This window comes from Erinaceus europaeus, chromosome 18 (genome assembly GCF_950295315.1).
Source record: "Erinaceus europaeus chromosome 18, mEriEur2.1, whole genome shotgun sequence".
Taxonomy (NCBI): domain Eukaryota; kingdom Metazoa; phylum Chordata; class Mammalia; order Eulipotyphla; family Erinaceidae; genus Erinaceus; species Erinaceus europaeus.
In genome coordinates, this window is record NC_080179.1 from 13919960 (window position 1) to 13936174 (window position 16215).

The 16215-nt window shown below is 40.4% G+C and overlaps 1 protein-coding gene and 1 long non-coding RNA gene across 3 annotated transcripts in view; one reads left to right on the forward strand and one right to left on the reverse strand.

Moving 5' to 3' along the window:
• The window catches only part of LOC132534242 (uncharacterized), a 53727-nt gene that overhangs the window by 19240 nt on the left and 18272 nt on the right, over window positions 1-16215 (reverse strand). For both annotated transcript variants that reach the window (XR_009545918.1, XR_009545919.1), the window contains one exon: window positions 4881-4999. This is a non-coding gene — a long non-coding RNA (uncharacterized LOC132534242). The remainder of the gene's footprint in view (window positions 1-4880; window positions 5000-16215) is intronic.
• On the forward strand, window positions 120-4067 carry LOC103114965 (intraflagellar transport protein 70B-like). Its single transcript, XM_007524699.3, has one exon. The coding sequence runs from the start codon at window positions 277-279 to the stop codon at window positions 2272-2274; it is 1998 nt and encodes a 665-aa protein (XP_007524761.2). The 5' UTR covers window positions 120-276; the 3' UTR covers window positions 2275-4067.

Consider the following 16215-nt stretch of genomic DNA (forward strand, 5'->3'; position numbering starts at 1 on the left):
CACGATGGGAAAAAGAGCATGCTGGGAAGTGGAGTTTCAAAGATGAACTACATGGCAGCAGTTCTACTCTCTTTGTGGCGTGATCGCAAGTGTCCAGATTCCTTGAGGACTCAGTTAAGAATGGAAATATCTAACTGATTTCGTTTCAGCCCTAACAGGTGTATTTATTCCTCCTGCCGCGACAAATAGCCACCGATATGCAAATATCCACACCATCTTCCGTTTCCGGTCGGCCTGTTGCCTTGGTAACAGGGACGCGCTTCCCTCCCGGCAGTTATGGCGGCGCTCGGGGGCGGCGCGCAGATCCCCGATGGCGAGTTCACGGCGGTCGTGTACAGGCTGGTCCGCGACGCCCGCTACGCCGAGGCGGTGCAGCTGCTGAGCGGGGAGCTCCAGCGGAGCCCCAAGAGCCGCGCCGGCCTCTCGCTGCTCGGCTACTGCTACTACCGCCTGCAGGAGTTCGCGCTGGCGGCCGACTGCTATGAGCAGCTGGGCCAGCTGCACCCCGAGCTGGAGCAGTACCGCCTGTACCAGGCCCAGGCGCTCTACAAGGCCTGCCTCTACCCGGAGGCCACCCGGGTCGCCTTCCTCTTGGACAGCCCTGCCTATCACAGCCGGGTCCTGCGCCTGCAAGCTGCCATCAAGTACAGCGAGGGCGACCTGCCTGGGGCCAGAAGTCTGGTGGAACAGCTGCTGAGTGGGGACGGGGGAGACGACAGTGCTGGGGAGACTCAGACTGATGGCCAGGTGAACCTGGGCTGCCTGCTCTACAAAGAGGGACAGTATGAGGCTGCGTGTTCCAAGTTCTTTGCGGCCCTGCAAGCCTCAGGCTACCAGCCTGACCTTTCTTACAACCTAGCTTTGGCCTTTTACAACAGTAGGCAGTATGCTGCAGCTCTGAAGCATATTGCAGACATTATTGAACATGGCATCTGCCAGCACCCAGAGCTGGGTGTAGGCATGACCACAGAAGGCATTGATGTTCGCAGTGTGGGCAACACCGTAGTCCTTCACCAGACTGCTCTGGTGGAAGCCTTCAACCTCAAGGCAGCCATAGAATATCAACTGAGAAATTACGAGGTGGCCCAGGAAACCCTCACTGACATGCCACCTAGAGCAGAGGAAGAGTTAGATCCTGTGACTCTACACAACCAGGCACTAATGAACATGGATGCCAAGCCAACGGAAGGGTTTGAAAAACTCCAGTTTTTGCTCCAGCAGAACCCCTTCCCTCCAGAGACCTTTGGCAACCTGTTATTACTCTACTGTAAGTATGAGTATTTTGACCTAGCAGCAGATGTCCTGGCAGAGAACGCCCACTTGACTTATAAGTTCCTCACACCCTATCTCTATGACTTCTTGGATGCCATGATCACTTGCCAGACAGCTCCTGAAGAGGCTTTCGTGAAGCTGGATGGGCTAGCAGGGATGCTGACTGAACAGCTGCGAAAACTTACTAAACAAGTACAAGAGGCAAGACACAACAGAGATGAAGAAGCTGTCAAAAAATCAGTGAATGAATATGATGACACTCTGGAGAAGTATATCCCTGTGTTGATGGCCCAGGCAAAAATCTACTGGAACCTTGAAAATTACACAATGGTGGAAAAGATCTTCCGTAAATCTGTGGAATTCTGTAGTGACCACGACGTGTGGAAGCTGAACGTGGCACATGTTCTGTTCATGCAGGAGAACAAATACAAAGAAGCCATCGGTTTTTACGAACCCATAGTCAAGAAGCATTACGACAACATTCTGAATGTCAGTGCTATTGTACTGGCAAATCTCTGCGTTTCATATATTATGACAAGTCAAAATGAAGAGGCTGAGGAGCTGATGAGGAAGATTGAAAAGGAAGAAGAGCAGCTCTCCTATGACGACCCAGATAAAAAAATCTACCACCTCTGCATTGTGAATTTGGTGATAGGCACACTCTATTGTGCCAAAGGGAATTATGACTTTGGCATTTCTCGAGTTATCAAAAGCTTAGAACCGTATGGTAAAAAACTGGGAACTGACACCTGGTATTATGCCAAAAGATGCTTCCTGTCCCTATTAGAAAACATGTCAAAACACATGATAGTGCTGCGTGACAATGTTATTCAAGAATGTGTGCAGTTTCTTGAGCATTGTGAAGTTCATGGTAGGAATATACCTGCCGTTATCGAGCAACCCCTGGAAGAAGAAAGAATGCACTCTGGGAAGAATACAGTCACATATGAATCCAGACAGCTAAAAGCCTTGATTTATGAGATAATAGGATGGAATATGTAATAATGTCTTAGGACTTTTATCAGTATACTTTGTTATATTTATATGACACTGTTTTACCTGTATTCATTGTTGATATTTTTGCCTATCTTACATCTTGACATTAGTATGATTGAAGATTATAGTTACAAATAATTTACATATTACATTTCTTTGAGAAACCTCTGAAAATGAAATATAACCAAAAGAATTGAACTCTTAGGACTTATGAAACAATTTTAAAAACGAGAAATCCCTGCCTAGTAGTATGCAGTGCCTATATTCCTTTTATTTTTGTATCTTTCGTGCTTGCTAGAACCTACACAACAAGATTATACCATGCAAGGACTAGATTCTATCAATTTTAAAACTTGGTTAATGAATTGGACACCTGAAATAACTATTTCAAGGACTGTGTGCTCCAAAAATTTACCCTTAATGATTGCATTAATTTTAATGAATAAGTTTCACATACATTTTAGTGTGTATTTGGAGACCTTTCCCATATAGTTATAATATTTTAACAAAAATATTCCCTGTGTTCTAAACACATTTTTTAAAATGTACACGCCAATGCCAAATATTGTGCCATAACATAATTATGGTGCTATCATGTGGAGACAGTAACCATTAATAAATTTCATGGTTTGCTTTTATCCCATTTGTTAATAGTTTAAATAATAAGCTCTTGCTGTGTACATAATTAATCTTTAACTGTGACTAGTAACAGAGGTAGTCTTAATTCTCACCCTTCTGTTTCTACTTGGGGCACATTAATGCTAGAGTTTGTCCATATTGTAACCTCCTGTAAAAATAAAGACAATTCTACTCTATTCCCAGGACCTCATCAAAGCCCCCTCCTGTTCACACAGCAGATGGTATAGCAGTGATTCTAAACTTGATCTTATAGATTCATAATGCCAGTTTCATAATAAAAATCCTCTCAGTGTTCTGAGGTCTTCATGATAAGCCCTATTTGTCTGTTCAGGCATTTAATTTTCTATAAACTACAGGAGCTTTATTGTTTATTTCCTCAGCCTCTTACCCCTTCGCTGTTTATAAATGTAACTATCATTCCCATTTGACCTGACTTCGAAAAAGTCAGTAGCTTTAGGTCAAATTACAAGAAACTGATGATTTTAAATTTTTTTTCAGCCTATGAGAACAGTGATATCTATGGTTCAACCTAGTTGCTTTCAACAAATAGTAGGAATTCCTGCTATAAAAATTTCCTGCCCTTCAAGAAGAAACCCCAGCTACAAAGTTATTCAGCTGAACTCTTCACAAAGTAATTCCACTATAGCGTGACCTCCTTAGGTCTTTAGGTGCTGAAATCCTGCATAACTATCAGAGTCTGACTCTTTGTGAATACTAATCTAAGTCACTTTTATCTACTATGTGAGCTACTACCATTTATTTCATTGATGGTGATGGTCTCAGATTTAGAGGAAAAACCTAAAGACTTTTAAGAGATGACTTTATATGCCGAATATTGTGGAAACTTTTCCATTTCTTTTAAGTGTTCCATAATCTAGGTCAAGTCTGACAAATCCTTTACAATCCAGATTAGACAGTGCTCAGACCCTATGTGCCCTCCCCCCCAACACTGGGACTTAACTGAGGTCATGTGACCAGACTTAGATGTAGGTGACCATTGAAGAGTTGCTAGAATTAAACAGGGTATTAAAAAAAAAAAAAGTGGTATTATAAGCCGGTGAATTATAGAAGAGAGTGTTGGTGGTATTCTGGTGATTGTAAATATCTAGTTTTTGACTGAACTATTTCTCATTTAGCAAATAAAGACAAACTGGCATTCTAACAGTCTAATCTTAACTGTTTGCCCTATACAGGTGTTAAATGAATATGTTCTCTTTCTCTCTCTCTCTCTCTGTCTCTATTACAAGTTTCAGTAGGTGATTTAATGTTTCTTTTATAATATAATTGGTTGGTTCTTAAATTTTACAGTCATTTCCCATTTTTTTATTTTCCAGAATTGATTATGCCTCCTTGTCAGTACCAACAAACATGAAGTGTTTAAGCTTTCTAGTGTGGTCAGTGTAGGGAAAAAATGAGCCCTGAGTGGACAATGGGAAGAGTAGGATATGAATTTCAGACCTTCCAAAGTTTAATTTTAGGTCTTAAGAAATTCACTTATCTCTGTGACTCTTACAGACATTTGAACCACTATTGAAATATGTGGTCTTTATACTTCTAGCTAAAACATTTGATTCTGTACATGCCACATAGAAGAAAGCTATCTTTCTTCCTTTATGACTTGAATAAACAAGTGAGTAGGAAATGAATGTGTAATTATATTTCAAATGAATACTTTTCTGGCATTTTTATATACAATAAATATTAACCCCCAAGGTTGTTGTCTTTACTGGATGTTATAGCACTTTTATTACTACTGAATTTTTATCTTACTCTTTTTCTACTTGGATCTTTTGATTCTAACCTTAGCTATGAACATATATAAGTCCTTACCTATGACTTAGATAAGACTTTTGAAAACTATTTAGAAAAGATTAAGTATCTTAATTTCCTCTAATTAGTTTATTCATTAGTGTTTTTATTTGTTGGTGAAGGGGATATTCACACTTAATTCTTATCAAAGAAAACATACTCACCTGCAGTGCCTTTTGTTAACAGGATATTGTAGTATGCATTTTAGTCCACGTTTTAAAAAATAACTAGTCTCTCTCCTGCCCCTGGGTTGAAAGCTTCCAGCTGCCGGTCTGCCAGAAAACTGAAAACAAAGAACAGGTGAAGTACAGATGAAACACATTTAGCTGTGTGATTTAGTTCACAACCCACCTTGGACCCCCGTCTTGTCCAAATCTCTGCACTTAATCAAATGCCTGTTGCCATTAGCAGAACAGAAGTAATGGGTAACAGAGTGGAAGTAACAGATGCCAGAGCTGTTTCTGTAACAAACCCACCAAATCGAATCATCAGTCCTTACATCCTTATTTTAATTTAATACAAACAGGAGAGGTCACACAGACTTCACAAAAGGACAAAGTCACATAGTACCGAAAGACAGTTTCGAGATTATAAAGCTTTTTCTTGGACTATTTCTTCTACCTTCAGTGGGGCCTTTTAAATATATAATAGTGTGTACTACAACTGACCCTACCCCTAAATAAGAACTGAAAAATCTATCTTTCTTAGCTTATCAACCTTGTCATCTTTTATTTCCTCACTTCTCTGATAGTAGGCAGTTGAAACCACAAACAAGGATAAAAGATGCATGCTAATCTTTTAGCAGTAAGTATAGGTAAATTAGCACTGTGAGTATCAAGGTGACTTTAGAAATAATTTAACCATGCATTTTTGAAAGGTAATACAACATGCACCAATAAAAACTAACAACTAGAAAAGCATAATTAAAAAGTTATATTAAAAAATAAAAGCCAGTGATAGGCAATAACTAATTAGTTATAGGTACTGGATTTTTTTGCTTCAATGTTGTGCAGTACAGAGTTGGGATTTGAGTATTTACAGATTCACTGTACTTGAATCCACTACTAGTTAAGATTCCTTTGGTTGTTTGATTAAATAAGCTTTCTTGGAGTGGGACCAAGATCGATCCACTACATACTGAAATCCTGCAAACAGCATCATACAGGGTAATTAAAAAAGGAATTTAGTAGAAATTAGTAAAAAAGAAAAAAAAATTAGTGGAATACTACCCAGTTACAAAAAAAAAAAAGATTAAACCTCAAATTTTGTGACAACACGGATAGACCTAGAGGGTATTATGCTAAATGAACTGTGCTGGTTTGATTTAAAGGCAAATGCCATATAATTTCACTCATGTGGAAGGTAAAAAACTTAATTTTTTAGCAAAAAACTTTTTATTTTATTGAGAAAGAGACAAGAAGAGTGAGAGAAAGGCCAGAGCACTGTTCAGCTCTGATTTTTGGCAGTGCTAGGAATTGAACCTTGGAACCTCAGGCATGAAAGTATTTTTCATAACCATTGTGCTATCTCCCCAGCCCACAAGAACAAACTCTTAAGATTCTGAGAGCAATACAGTGGTTACCAGAGGAAAGAGGGATCAAGGGTAGGTAAGTTGGGGAAAGGCAGTAAAATATATGGTAGTGGAAACAAACTGACTTTGATGGGGATAATATTGTATATACAAATGGTGAATTTTAGTGATATATATCTGAAACATACATAATATAAGTCAATGTTACTTCAATAAAAGAAAATAGAGTTCTACGGAAATTTCTCGTACGAAAGGTGAGCATTTGCTAGTTTAAGACTTGCCGACAACTTGATTTCAGAGACTTGTATGAACAAAAACAAATTCAAGTCCTTGCCCCAACACAAAATTTGCACCTGTTTGTGAAATTAAACACATTAGCTTTTTTTTAGTTAGTGATTTAATAATGATCTACAAGATTGTGTGATAAGAGGGGTACAATTCCATACAGTTCCCATCACCAGAGTTCCGTATTCCATCCCCTCCATTGGAAGTTTCCCTATTCTTTATCCCTCTGGGAGTATGGGGAGCAGAAGGCGGAAGTTCTGGTTTCTGTAACTGCTTCTCTGCTGGATATGGGCATTGGCAGGTGGATCCATACCCCCAGCCTTAAACACATCATTCTTATCAGTGACTTGATATCTCTCTGTCTTTTGAGCTAAGATAGCAAGTCACTGAAAATGATGTGTTTAAAGAGTTTGACAAGATTCACCAAGTTGAAAGGTGATTAAGAAGCACCCATTTCCTTTAAAAAGCTGTTTTATTACTATTTGTGAGAAATTGTAAAGAAGGGAGAGATAGAGAGAGAGAGGGAGAGACCTGCAACACAGTTTCACTGCTCCTGAAGTCTCCCCCTTGAACCTTGGTCCTTGAGCACTGTGACGTGTGGGCTCAAACAAACGCATCTAGCCCCAAAGGACAACAGGCACTCTAATAGGTACGTAATGATGACTATAGCTAATACTGATAGAAGATACAGAGGAAAGACATTAAAAGAATAAATCCTAAATTTTCATCACAAAAAAGAAAAAAAAATTCCTGTGCACCTTTTTTTATTTGAGTATATCTCTAGAAGATAGACATTTGTTGAACCTGTTTTGATAGTCAGTGCAAAATATATGTCAATCAAACCATTGTGCTACATATCTCAGTGACAGATGCCAATCATTTCTCAATAAAGCTGGAGAAATTGTCTAAAAGATGCACCAGGAAACTACTGGGTGGCTAGTGTTCCTGTTCCTGTTGCATAAGATCAGAGGTTCTTCTATAAAGGCTCAATCTCTTGGCCTTAGCTATTCCAACTGTTCTAAAACTATTTCCTATACTTTGTATTTACAAAAGACGAATACTACACGCAAAGCAAGAGGTATTCTAAAACTGGGCAGTGACACGCCTGGTTGAATGCACACATTATAGTGCACAAGGATTCAGGTGTTACATTATAAAGCAAAAGAACACTTCAGGAATCAAATGATAACTAACATTATGCAGAAGGAAGGAAGGAAGGAAGGGTGGATGGAAGGGAGGAAGGGAGGGAGGGAGGGAGTGTGCTACAAGAAAATACAAGCTCACATATGCTAAGGAGTACCCTTACAAAACAACCATGATCCATACTCCCAGTGAGGGAGAAGTGATAGGATGAAGATAAGAGAGCTCTGAACTCCAGCTCCATCAGCACCCAGAGAGAGAGAAGGAGAAGGAAAGGGACATATGGAGCCACCAAGCTGCAGATGCTACCATGACACCAGCCTGATGTCCCTCGTCACACAACTTACCAGTATGTCCTGGAACCCACCTCTCCAGAGTTCTGTCCCACTAGGGAAAGGTAGAAACAGGCTAGGAGTACGGATTAACCTGCCAATGTCCAGTAGAGAAGCAAATACAGAAGCCAGATCTCCCACCTTTCTGCACCCCAAAAAGAATTTTGGATACTCCTAGAGGGATAAATAATAGGGAAGTTTCCGATGAAGGGGATGGGACAGAACCCTAGTGGTAGGAATGGTATGGAATTGTACCCCTGTTACCTTGCAATCTTGTTAATCATTATTGAATTACTAATAAAAAATTTTAAAAACAGAGTTGGGGGCTGTGGGTTAAGCGCACATGGTGCGAAGCCCAAGGACCAGTTGGAGCCCGGTTGGAGCCCCCAGCTCCCCACCTGCAGGGGAGTCGCTTCACAGGCGGTGAAGCAGGTCTGCAGGTATGTGTCTTTCTCTCCCCCTCTATGTCTTCCCCTCCTCTCTCCATTTCTCTCTGTCCTATCTGACAACAACAATAATAACTACAACAATAAAAAAACAACAAGGGCAACAAAAGGGAAAATAAATAAAAATTTTTTTAAAATTTTAAAAACTGGGGAAAAAAAAAAAGTGTGCCATTACTTTGTGTTGACTAAAAAAGGCAGAACTTTTTCATGATTAAATGTCATTCTTGTTTCCAGGTCTTTTGCTCTTATACTGACTGACTCATTACGTTTAAATGGTCTCATGGAAATATTAACAATCAGGTGAGCTGCCCAGGAGATGGTGCAGTGGATAAAGTGTTGGACTTTCAAGCATGAGGTACTGAATTCACTCCCTGTTATTGTCTGCGCCAAAGTGATGCTGTGGTTCTCTCTTTCTCCCTCTCTTTTACATTTAAAAAGTAAGCAAGGAACAGAAATGAGCTTCTGTCTTTACAAAGTATGTAAGATTTGAGGAGCTCGGCAGTGGTGCACCTGGCTGAATGCACACAGTACACTGCACAATAACCCAGGTTCAAGTACTCAGTCCCCACCTGCAGTGGAGGAAGCTTCATTGCAGGTCTCTCTCTCTCTCTCTCTCTCTCTCTCTCGCTCGCTCTTTCTCTCCCTCCCTCCTTCCCTCCCTATTTCCCCCTTCACTCTCAACTTCTCTGTCTCTGCCCAAAATAAATAAAACATTTTTGAAGATACATAAGATTTGTAATTAAGTAATGGAAAAATCATGAAATTACTCTAGAAATAACTGTGTAGGATACAAGATGGAAACTCATTAGGGAATTATTCTGTAGTATTTGTACATGTTGCATAACTAGATGTTTTAAACTACGAGTTGGGCATCATGATAAACACTTTGAATGCATCTACCCAAGGTTTAGACTACTTCATATCTTGAATGTATCTCTTAGGTGAGTCCCATAAAGATTAGTATAGTTTCCCTAAGATCACAGAGCTAAAGTTACAATCAGAACCCACGGCTTTTATTTATTTATTTATTTATTTATTTATTTATTTATTTATTTTTGTCCCCAGGGTTATCCCTGGGGGCTCTGTGCCTACACTATGTATCCACTGCTCCTGGAGGCCATTTTTGCCATTTTGTTGCCCTTGTTGTTATTAGATAAGACAGAGAGAAATTGAGAGAAAAGGGGAAGACAAAAAGGAGAAGAAAAAGACAGACATCTGCAGACCTGCTTCACCGCCTGTGAAGTGATCCCCCTACAGGTGGAGAGCCGGGGCTCAAACCAGGATCCTTATACTGGTCCTTGCGCTTCACAACATGTGCGTTTAGCCTGCTGTGCTACTGCCCATCCCCCAGAACCCAGAGCTTCTGACCCAATTCCTGTGCTCTCACTGCTTTACTGCATTCTACTCTGTAGGGTTTTGTTGGTGGTGGTTGGTTGGTTTTTGTTCAGTTGGTTTTTCTTTTTGTCTTTTTTTTTTTTATTTCTTTATTTGGGAGATTAATAGTTTACAGTCAACAGTAAAATACAGTAGTTTGTACATGCATAACATTTCCACATAACAATACAACCCCCACTAGGTCCTCCTCTGCCACCATGTTCCAAGACCTGAACCCTCCCCCCACCCCAATCTTTTACTTTGGTGCAATACACCAACTCCAGTCCAGTTCTGCTTACTGTTTTCCCTTCTGACCTTGTTTTTCAACTTTTGTCTGTGAGTGAGATCATCCCATAGTCATCTTTTTGTTTCTGACTTATTTCACTTAACATGATATCTTCGAGCTCCATCCAAGATGGGATAAAGAAAGTGAATTCACCATGGACCTGAGACCTTGGAGCCTCTTTGCATGACCATCATGCAATCTACCTCTGTTCACATTTCTGTTTTCCACATAACATTCAACCCACCTCTAGGTCTTCCTCTGCCATCATGTTCCAGGACTTGAACCCTCATCCCAGAGTCCTTTATTTTGGTTGCAATACACCAGACCCAGTCCAAGTTCTGCTATGTGTTTATTGTTCATTTTTTTTGTAATTGCATTCATTTCATTGAAGATGCTTTAAAATTTATTATTTTTTTTTTAAATTTATTTTATTTTATTTATTTATTCCCTTTTGTTGCCCTTGTTGTTTTATTGTTGTAGTTATTATTGTTGTTGTCGTTGTTGGATAGGACAGAGAGAAATGGAGAGAGGAGGGGAAGACAGAGAGGGGGAGAGAAAGACAGACACCTGCAGTCCTGCTTCACCGCTTGTGAAGCGACTCCCCTGCAGGTGGGGAGCCGGGGTTCGAACAGGGATCCTTATGCCGGTCCTTGTGCTTTGCGCCACCTGCGCTTAACCCGCTGCGCTACAGCCCGACTCCCGCTTTAAAATTTAGATGGGAGAGCTCTGCCAGTATTTTCCTCTATGAATTTGATAGTTTCTGGTCTAATACCCAAGTAATAGTAAGGGGGTGTTGAAATCCCCTTACTATTACTGTGTTGCTGTTAATAGACTGCTGTAGCTCTTTCAGTAGATGTTTGATGTATTTAGATGGCCTCTCCTTGGGTGTACAGATGTTAATAATCATTAAATCCTCTTGATTGACTGATCCTCTGAGCATTAAGTAATGTCCGTCCCTAGCTTTTAAAATTTTATTTATTTTAAGGTCTATCATGTCAGATTGAGATGAAGGGGAGAAAATGGTGGCAGTTGGGGCCAGATGGTGGCTCACATAGTAGACCTGGGTTTTAGCATGATAACCTCTGGTCCCCACCCATAGGGGAGAAGCTTCAGGAGTGGTGGAATAGTGCTGTGGTTGTCTTTGCTTCTATCTTTATATCTCTCTGTCTCTCACCCACTAGAAAAAGAAGGAAAGGAGAAAGGGGAGAAGGAGGTGAGAGAGAGAGAGAGAGAGAGAGAAAGAAGGAAGGAAGGAAGGAAGGAAGGAAGGAAGGAAGGAAGGAAGGAAGGGCACTAGCAGGGAAATATATGACCACCAGGAGTGGGGGAGCTGTGCACACATTGAATTCCCAGCAACAATCCTGGTGGGGGAAAAAAAGGAGTCCAGTGGACAATGCTGAGGGATGTTAGTACTTCAGTGGTGGATGGATGTGTTGTAATAAGCATTTGAAGTGATGTAAAACTAGAAACCTAGGACACATAATGTGTTATCTTTATTCAGGATTATTCTAGTTGGTAGCCAAGGTTAAGAACCACTTTCCTGCACAGAGAGAAAAATTGATATATATGAACCACTTTCCTACACAAACAGAGAGAGATCACCTGGAAGCTAATGGGGGGAGGGGGAAACCCATTGGAGAATAAAATAATCCTGGTGCCCAACCTAAAGAAGCTTGAAGATCTAAACAAATAGAAAACTCACAGCATTTTATTTATTTATTAATGAGAGGAATAGGAGAGAGAGGAAGAACCAGACATTACTCTGTACATGTGCCAATGGGGATTGAACTCTGGAGCTCAGGTTTTGAGAATCCAACACTTTATCCACTGCACGACCTCCTGGACCACAAACAAATCATAGCACTTAAATGTTTAAATAGTTGTTTTCTTTAAAAATATTTTTTGTGAGAAAGAATATAAGAGAGACCAGAGCACTGCTCACCTCTGGCATAAGGTGGTGCTGGGGGTTGAATCTGGAGCTTCAGTCATGCAAGTGTTCTGTACTATAACATTGCACTATCTCCTTCATCATGTAGTTTTCAAACAAATGAAGCCTCTATTTTAAAAAACTTAAGGACAGGGAGTTGGGCGGTAGTGCAGCGGGTTAAGTGCAGGTGACGCAAAGCTCAAGGACCGGCATAAGGATCCAAGTTGGAGCCCCCGGTTCCTGCCCCCGGCTCCCCACCTGCAGGGGAGTTGCTTCACAAACAGTGAAGCAGATCTGCAAGTGTCTATCTTTCTCTCTCCCTCTCTGTCTTCCCCTCCTCTCTCCATTTCTCTCTGTCCTATCCAACAACGATGACATCAATAACAACAAGAATAATAACTACAACAATAAAACAAGGGCAACAAAAGGGAATATGTAAGTAAATATTTTTTAAAAATTGGATTATCTTCTCAGAAAAAAAAAAACACTTAAGGACAGCATCTCAATAGTAGAATGGGTGTCTCCCATGCTTCTGTGAGGCCTTGGGTTCATTTCCAAGCACTACATAAGAGCATCAAAAACAGTGACAGGTGAAGTTTCATAAGTAGCAGAGAAATGCTTTGGTGTCTCTCCCTCTCACATTCCTGCTTTTAATTTTTTACAATAGGAAACTTGAGCAGGAACGATTCCCTGGCACTGTGTTGGGAAAATATTTGATACCATGAATTCAAGAATTATTTAAAAACCTTTGCTTTTTGTAGAAGGAATCTAAGGTTCAATCCCTGGTGCCATGAGAAACCAGAGCTTAGCCAGGCCGTGCTCTGATTTTAAAAAAAAATTAAAAAGTAAATTGGAAATTAAATTGTTCTACAGACATGAGCTGTCCAAAGGCCGAAGCTTACTTACTGCTTCTTAGCAAAACCACAAGACCAACATGATAATGAATCATGAAAAGTATATACTTCAATTTTAGAATTTCTTCCACATTCATTTAGGTGTTTCCATAAAATCTCAATAATAATAAAAGAAGAAAAATGAAAATAAAAGCAGCACCTAGTAAAGTGTTTTAGAAACTCAGGTGTTAATGTGAGACAACCTAATCTTTTCTCCCAAGAAAAATGCTAATCTCTACACTGTACTGCTTCAACTTTGGCCTTTGCCAGTTATAAACCTAATAGTAGGAAAAACTTCATAAAAAATAAATACATTAGTTCTTGAATATCCCTCCCAGCACTGCGTTCCACCTATCAGGGTCAACTTATTCTGAATTGTTGGCTCACATGGTTCTCTAGTATGAAGACAAAAGATTCAAATTCAAACCGGATGGTCTATATCATATCTGGGGATTGGGACAGTTGATTTACTCATATAATCTCTTTAAATACCTACCAAGAGAGGTTCTAAAAATTTATTGCCTCCTCCTGCCTTCTTTGGACCTACAGAAAAGAAAAAAAAAAAACCACAAAGAAAATTCTTCTGTGAAATCTGAAACCCTGATTTCCTGACTGATATCATTTCAAAGGCAAGTTGTAGCCCTGGGATAGTGGCAGCAGAAAGTTGCCTCTTCCATGGGGGTTCCATCTGTTCACCATCAGAATGAACCTCTTTGGGGAACCACAGTAAATACAGCGCACCCATTTCTCCCCATGGGTCCTGCAGTCTTGTAACTGTTTTTGTTTGTGTGTTTGTTTTTTAGCATTGAATAGGCTTGAAATTTCCAAGAAGAAGGTATTGCAGGGATCAATTGCTGTAACTTTAATTTGTATCTGTGTGTAGCTTTCATAGGCAGTGTTGTAAAAGTTTTCCACAGGATCTGGAAACTACTATGCAAGTGTTACCAAAGTGACAATTCAATCTCTGAAATTCTTTTCTTTGGAAGAAATGTTTTCTATATAACTTCATGCAGTTCATTTCTTATGAAATAGCTGACATTTGAAGAAAATCTGCCCATGGATTTTTATGTCCAAGTAGCTAAATATAATAAAATAAAATAAAAACAAACAACTTCTGTGTCAAAAGACATCTTATTCACTTCTCATTAAGGATTGATAGAGATGTTATATTAAGTTTAAAAAAAACTAGATTATAGAAAGAGATTTTAGAGCTGATTTTTTTTCTTTTGCACAGATAATCAATCCATTGTAAACAGATAATCCACTGTGAACTGGACATCCACAGAGGCAGCAAACTTTACTTAGCAGGGAATGGGGTGTATTTATCCAGCAGTAAATGCATAATGGTTGCCTTTATTACTAAAGAAACAAAACTTGAAGCAATTCAGTAGGGATGTTTAATAAGGAAAATGACTTCATGAAGATCACATCTTCTCATCTTCACTCCCCTATAGCTATCACAGAATTCACAGTGTCCAACAAAAACAGTCTCTCAGTTCTATTTCACCAACGAGTAATTTATGGCATATATTTTACCATTTTTTTCTTCTGATTATTAGTAGGTTACAAGATTGTAAAATCAGAATATAATTCCACACAACACTCACCACCAGAGTTCAGTGTCCCCATCCTTTCACCTCCCATAGTTTTCATAAGTATTAGAAACAGTTTGGTCTCTGGGTTTCTGTTTGTTTGTTTGTTTTTTCAAGTTTCTGTGTATCAGTTGTCTAGACTCCATATAGAAGTGAAAGCATCTTGTAGCTAGCTTTCATTTCTTATTTCAATAAGCATAATCATCCATTTTGTCCCAAAGGACACATTATCATCTAATCTGATTGCAGAGTAGTATCCCATCTAATCTGACTGCAGAGTGGCATCCCATCTAATCTGACTGCAGAGTGGCATCCCATCTAATCTGACTGCAGAGTGGCATCCCACCTAATCTGACTGCAGAGTGGCATCCCACCTAATCTGACTGCAGAGTGGCATCCCATCTAATCTGACTGCAGAGTGGCATCCCACCTAATCTGACTGCAGAGTGGCATCCCACCTAATCTGACTGCAGAGTGGCATCCCACCTAATCTGACTGCAGAGTGGCATCCCACCTAATCTGACTGCAGAGTGGCATCCCACCAATCTGACTGCAGAGTGGCATCCCACCTAATCTGACTGCAGAGTGGCATCCCACCTAATCTGACTGCAGAGTGGCATCCCACCTAATCTGACTGCAGAGTGGCATCCCACCTAATCTGACTGCAGAGTGGCATCCCACCTAATCTGACTGCAGAGTGGCATCCCACCTAATCTGACTGCAGAGTGGCATCCCACCTGACTGCAGAGTGGCATCCCATCTAATCTGACTGCAGAGTGGCATCCCATCTAATCTGACTGCAGAGTGGCATCCCATCTAACCTGACTGCAGAGTGGCATCCCATCTAACCTGACTGCAGAGTGGCATCCCATCTAACCTGACTGCTGAGTAGTATTCCATCTAACCTGACTGCTGAGTAGTATTCCATCTAATATGACTGCAGAGTAGTCTTCCATCTAATCTGATTGCAGAGTAGTCTTCCATCTAATTTGATTGCAGAGTAGTATTCCATGGAATACATATCCCATAACTTTTTTTTCCTGCCTCCAATTGTTGAGGCACAGTGCCAGCACCATGAATCCACCGTTTCTGGTGGATTTTTAAATTTTTTTTCCTTTTCTTTTAATAGGACAGAGAGAAATTGTGGGAGGAGGGGAAGATAGAGAAAGGGAAAGACAGACTCCTGAAGATCTGCTTCACAGCTCATGAAGCATCCCGCTGCAGGTAGAGAGCAGGGGGCTTATGTATCTTTCAAGTAGTACTATGTACACTTAGCCAGATGCACCACTGCTCAGCCCCCTCCTGTAACTTCTTTAGCCAGTCGTCTGTTGATGAGCATTTAAGCTGCTTGCATTTGTTGGCTAGTGTGAATAATATAGCTACGACTATAGGGGTCCATGTGTCCCTTCTGATCAATGGTTGAGTGTCCTTTGGATAAATATCCAAAAGTGATATTGCTGGATCCTAATGTAGTTAATTCATTTTTATTTCTTCAGGGACTCTCCATACAGTCTTCTAAAGGAGCTGCAAGGGTTTGCATGCCCTCCGGCAGTGTAGCAGAGTTCCTCTTTCTCCACAGCCTAACACCCTGTCATTTTCTGATTTGCTGATGGAAGCCAATCTCTCAGGTGTGAGATAGGATCTCAGTGTAGTTTCAGGTGGGAGGTGGGAGGGAGTTCAGTGTAGTTCTAAA